Raw genomic sequence first — 6,147 nt, forward strand, 5'->3', positions numbered from 1 at the left:
GCGCTTTTGTGGCTGTGGCCGATTTGGAGAAAGATGTTCCTACCCAGGACCACTACTCCTTGAATGAAGCGCTTGACCTCTTCAACGCTGGGCCGGAGTTGGATGACTCTGCCCCCTCCATGGGATCTCCACTCGGGTCACCACCTGCTCTCTCCCTCCCATCGGAGGGGCTGGAGCCGGATGACAACCTGCCGGGTGCACACTCAGCTTTTGCTGAGGTCCCCATCTCGGTGTCGACATCCCTGCTGGCTGTTGGTGCCCTCCGCACATGTAGAGGACGTCAGGAGAGGCGGAGAAGATCCGACCGCATGTGGCCCCCGTCGCTGCGTGAGGCGCACCCTCAACACTATGCTGGTCACTGGCAGGACGGACGACAGATGCTGAGATGCGGACACTGCGTCACCCTCCTGCTCCTGCTCCTGCTCCCTCCTCTGCCAAGAGAGCCACTGCGCGTCTGTCGACTCAGCCACAGCTGTTATACATTCGTCGAGCCGGCGGCTGTTAACCCTTCGGTTAATAGTCAGCACGACATCAAAGCGTCAGTTTTCCCCTGCCATTCAGTCAAATCTCCCCCACACACATTTCACTGCAAAAGAGATGTGTAGTGATGAACGCACAAGCACCGTTGGGCCTTGTGTGGACAGTGCACACAAGGCACTCCTGCCTGCGCTCGCCATAGCCTCTCCTAACCCTTGGGTGTGTGAGAGTATGAGGAACCCCCAGGGTGACGTTAACAAGAACCCCCCTCCTAAACGGCGACTTAATGATTTCGGTGACCACGCCCATCACGCGAACCCTCCCCAGCAGGGTCGACTGAGGGTCTGCGCGGAAAGCGCTCACCAGAAATTCTGCCCAGCCCTTCTGTGCAGAGTCCCCCATGGGTTACCCCGGAGAACACTCCGACACGAGTAACAGCGGCAAGGGCCCTGGCTTGGCTTATCTCAATGACAACCACAGTGCATCAAATTAATCCACACCTGCTCTCAGAGCATTACTCCGAGTGGCAGCGCGTATGTATACTGGACAACTGGATGGACAGGCTGATCAGCAGAGGTGACACATTGCAGTTCGCCTTCCTCCCTCCGCAGTTTGAAGGGACAGGAACAGGAGCAAGACAGGAACACTGTCTTGCTCTTCAAACAGAGCTACAGGAACTCCTGTTGAGAAATGCAATTTCCACGGTTCCCTAAGGAGAGGGAAAACAAGGGTTTTATTCCCGTTATTTCTTGGTTCCCAAAAAGACAGGAGGAATGAGGCCCATCCTCGATCTATCGCTGTTCAACAAAGCGATAATACAAAGACCCTTCCACAGGCTGAGCACAAGACAGGTGCTGTAATGTGTTCACCAGAGAGACTGGTTCACGTCAATAGACCTGAATGACGCATATTTCCACGTCGCCATCATTCCGAAACACAGGAAATTCCCGCGCCTCTCATTCCAGGGGATCCAATATCAGTACAACCATTTACCGTTTAGTTTTCCCTGGCTCCACGAACCTTTTCCAGATGTGTAGAAACGGCTCTGCAGCCGTTACACAGGATGGGGATAAGACTGCTTTTTTTATTTGGACGACCTGCTTTTGCTGGCTTGCTCCAGGGAAGAAGCTACACTACAGACGAGGACACTGGTGACACACCTTTCGAATCTGGGTTTCGCCATAAAGCCCTCCTCCGCCATCACACGCCCCACAGGGTGGTGACAGCTCTCCCTGTCATGGCGCTGCTGAGCATGATGTCAGCGGGTCACGTGGTGATCCCCCTGGGTCTGCTCCTCATGAGACAGCTACAGAGTGGGTTTATCCACCTGCACATTGATCCTGTGCACCAGCGGAGACGCATGACCTCCATTTCTCCCTCAGTGGCCCCCCATCCGGCCATTATTCCTCCAGCTGTTGGTGGATAGGAATTTGGCTGCCAGCACAGACTTATGGGGCTGCTCTTTCATCCTGTCACAAAGGTTTTGGTGACAGAATGTTGTTTAATCACCCTTTATTGAAATGCTTCCTAAAGGGTGTGCGGAGACACAGACCGGTGTCGCGCTCCTTAGCTCCTCAGTTGGGCTAACGCTTGTTTTACGCACGGTTTTAAGGCTCCCTTTGAGCCTTTGGATCAGGTTCCCCTTTAAGTTCCTGTCAGCCAAAACGGCTCTGTTATTGGCTCTGACATCTGCGAAGCCAGTTAGTGATTTATCTGCGCTGTCTGTGGCTCCTTCATGCCTCAGGATTCAAGGAGACGGCAACTCGGCGATTTTACGTCCAAAAGCATCACTCACTCCTTCAGGTCGAGAGTGATAACTCTGGATGGATTCTTTGGATTCCCCCTCACAACTCGGAGGAGGAAGCCACGTCTCATCTCCTCTAGCCGGTGTGAGCGCTGTCCTGCTACATCACGCGCACTGCGCCTTTCCCAAAGCCTGTTCGTGCACTACAGCGAGCGATCTCAAGGGCTCCCCCTGTCAGCGCAACCCCTGTCACACTGGCTGTGTGAGGATATTTCACAGGCATATCTCTCCTCTGGGATGGTATCCCGGAGAGCATCGGGGTGCACTCCACCAGGGGAATTTCATCAACCATGGCGTTGCACGGAGGAGTGTCAGTGGAAGACATTTGCACTACAGCTTCTTGGTCTTCCCCCAGTTCTTTCATTCGGTTTTATTAGGGGGAAGTCTCCCGTTTCTCTGACTCACTCTGTTCTGAGGGTTTTGTCAGGGTGATTGGTACCGGATGTTTTTCTTTGCACTCCCTTCTGCCTGTTGGCATTGGAGAGGCACCTGCCTCCTTCTGCGCCTTCTGGGACCGTTATACAGGCACTACTCACTAACGACCTACCTGTTAAACAACTGTTCGGACTTACGACCATCTGTCCGACCAGTCAGTATTGTGAGCTGGGTACAATACCATGGCTTGCACGCTGCCTGCGCGGCGTCTCAGCATCAAGTATCTCATCGTGCATCACCGTTCTCAGTCTGTCTCGTTCCCGCAGTGTCAGTATTCACTACACTAGTCTTCGCAAAATCACGCAAAATCACGAAAATATCACGGGTACTCGCTTATCGATCAATTCCCTAAACAACTTGGTCTTAGGAATGGGACTTGGTCTTTAAGTGAGGAGTACCTGTAGTGCCTAACCCTTGTTTCCACTCATCACAGCAGGGGGATTATTGTTCCCAGTCTGCATGGCACCATAGAGTTTTTATTTTTCTGCTATGCTGTGCCATTCAGGATCATATCGGTCCTGTGGTGCGTCATTACGCATGAAGCAGTGGCTGGGAATGGATCATTAGTGATTCGTTACTGGAGTAGGTATGGTTGTGCTTATGATACCGGATGGACCCAGTGGGGCATAGACCACATCCTGCTCCGCTTTTAACCCACTAGCGATAGCCTTAAAGGGCGGAGCTTATACAAAATAGATACGTTAGTTACCTATTGTAACTCCAGTTCTATGAGTATGAGACCAGCCCTTTAAGCTATGGGCCTCATTGGCCCCGTAAAATGGCTGAAGAAAAAGCTTTTTTATGGGAGCCGATTGATGGTTGCACTTGCTATGTATACCTGAGGTGCGTCCGTAGGTGGGGCCACAGTAGGTGGGCATGGACTAAAATTATTTCAGTACTGCACGTGCGTGCGAGGGATAAACCCACTTGCGATAGGCTTTACGGGCTGCGCTTATACTCCTAGAATCTGGAATTACAATAACTAACGTATCTTTGCGGGAGGTCTTTGTGACATCACAAAGCTGAGCGCTTGGAGATGCCATCAGTTTACACAAAAGCATGCGTACGTGCACTCACACACAAGGCAGCACATTCTTACAATTTTATGAGGAATTGTCTAGTGTTTTACCCTCATGAGGATCTTGTTCCATTTTACTTACTTTCCTGTTGAAAAAAAAAAATCTCTAACCCTACTCTTGCTGCTTGTTCCTCGAGAAGCTATAGCTGTGACTGTGGAATACAGTGGTTTTATACTATGACAAAATGTATTGACTTTTTGCTTTGGACAAAGGTGTCTAAATGAGGTAATGTAGTACTGTCTAATACCTTGCTGCGATGTAGCAGATACGTTTTTTTGTCCAAGTCAGATATAATGGCCAACATTTCTGTACATGTGGTTTGATTACCTAGAGAGGGATATTTTTTCTTGCCTTTAGAAAATAAAACCTTAATATCACATTTTTAAAACTCCAGGTAACACAATTTTGACACAACTTGACGGAATTTGTTTTTATAACATCGTTATCAGTTTCAAAAACAAAACAAAGGTTGAGGTCATGACATTTTTAGAGGGACACAGATTTATTGCACACCTATGCATACAGTGCTCAAAAATGGCATTTCATATGTGTTGGACGTTTATTGTTCGTCTTCAAGTATTTCCAACCGCCGGGGGCCGTAAAGTAGAATGTACGCTATATGCCAGTCGCCACCACCAGACAGCCGTAGGATATCCTCCGGAGACACCACACTCACCTTGTCATCGTCAAACTTAACCCATTCATTATTCCTCTTAACCCATCCCACGTAATGACCCAAGGAGCTGGAACGGCCTTGGTGGGTCAGCACTGCCTGCAGGTCGTAGTAGCCGCTGTTGTTGGAACCAAGGTCTTGAGGGAAGGAGAAGGGCTCAAATTTGACTTCTTTTGCAGAGTCTGGCTTCTTCACCAGCTGTTTCTGTTGGTACTCCAGTTTCTGGTCCTCCAGCCCCTTATATTTCGACCTGACTGGCAGCATTTTTTCTTGCAGCTCAGTGTTGCACAACTCATAGACATCTAGCATGAGAGGGAACTTAACATCCTTAAGGACTTTAGCATTTACAGAGCCCTTTTCTTTGTAGTAAAAACGAACCATCTGAATAGTCAGGTAGGCAGGGAGCCGACTGATTTTTGAAGATTTAATATAGAAGGCATTTCTGTCCAAGGATGGAGACAGCTTTGTGATTTCCTCCTGCAGTCTCAGCCTTAGTCCTGTTGTAAGATATTTAACCTCCCGGTTGATGAAGCAGCTGAGTTGCAGTTGGCTTTCCTTCCCCTTTGTGGGCTCTTCTTCCTCAGACTCTGTACATTTCATAGTGGTTTCATATTCCACACCAAAATACTGGTCGATGAAATTATTTTTTCGCGCAGCAGAGGCAGCTCCACTGTCAGTGTCTGTCTCCATTGGAGGGTCTGACTCTAGTGGCTCCAACTTTTGCTGAAGAGCCCCCATCATCTGCAGCCAGCACTCATTGGCATCCTGCTGGAGGTACTGTCCCTGGTCTCCCTTCTCAGCAAACGAGGGGAAAGCCATGTGAAGGAACTGCAGGAGGGTGATAGGTGCGAGGCTGGATGATGTCTTGTCCATGGTCTCATATAAGTCACAGAGGGCTGTTGTGATGTGTTGGGAAGGAATATTTGCCCCTGAGGATTGCAGAGCACCTGAATATCTTCTGAGCGCAGCTTTCAGCTCTGGCACGGTGCGCAGACACTGCACTGTGGCATTCATGTAGCAGGTGTTGCCCAAGTTTGTGAGTCCACAAGGAAGCTCCATTGCTGAGCCCAGCGGCTCCTCAGTCATGTCCTCCACAAACATAGGCCGGGCAGCAGGCTCATCAGGCAGGGTGTCTCCAGAGCCCATCATCAATAAGGTCATTCCATTTTTCAGTTTGATGTTTCCCCACTCGTCATCCTTCACAGTGCCTCCCTTCACCATGACCTTCTGCCTCTCTGGCTGAACTCCTGTCAGGGCGAAGAGCTGAGCCTTAAACACCATGGGGGGCTCCTCTGTGTTCAGCTGCACTGCATCAAACTTCTCCTTGCCCCACTTCACATTCACTGCAAACACTGGCATGTTTAGCCACGATTATCTCTTTACTTTTCAGTTCTCTGGGGAGTGAAGAAGGCAGAGTTGGTCCAGATATTTGCTTTTGGACCTCATTCACAACCAGAATGATGCTGCAACAATACTTACTATCTACTATAGAATTCACTAAACAACGGAACGGAACGGAACAAAGGAACAAAAATCCAAATACAAGTGTTTCAGACAGTGCCCATCATAAGTCACATTTTTGGTTGCTTTGGCTCTGTACTCTAAATGTTTTGATTAACAATAAAATAATTACTATGAGCTTAAAATTCAGATTCTTGGCTTTACATGAAAATTAATTT

The 6,147-nt window shown here is 49.2% G+C and overlaps 1 protein-coding gene across 1 annotated transcript; it reads right to left on the minus strand.

The window, feature by feature from the left end:
• Window positions 1–4,354: 4,354 nt before the first annotated feature.
• LOC307240304 (ubiquitin carboxyl-terminal hydrolase 14-like) lies at window positions 4,355–5,827 on the minus strand (the record flags this gene model as incomplete). Its single annotated transcript, XM_080014047.1, has 1 exon — window positions 4,355–5,827. One exon carries the CDS (start codon window positions 5,825–5,827, stop codon window positions 4,355–4,357), a length of 1,473 nt encoding a protein of 490 aa, XP_079870173.1.
• Window positions 5,828–6,147: the final 320 nt, after the last annotated feature.

The sequence above is a fragment of the Zeus faber genome (assembly GCF_960531495.2).
Source record: "Zeus faber genome assembly, chromosome: 14".
NCBI lineage: Eukaryota > Metazoa > Chordata > Actinopteri > Zeiformes > Zeidae > Zeus > Zeus faber.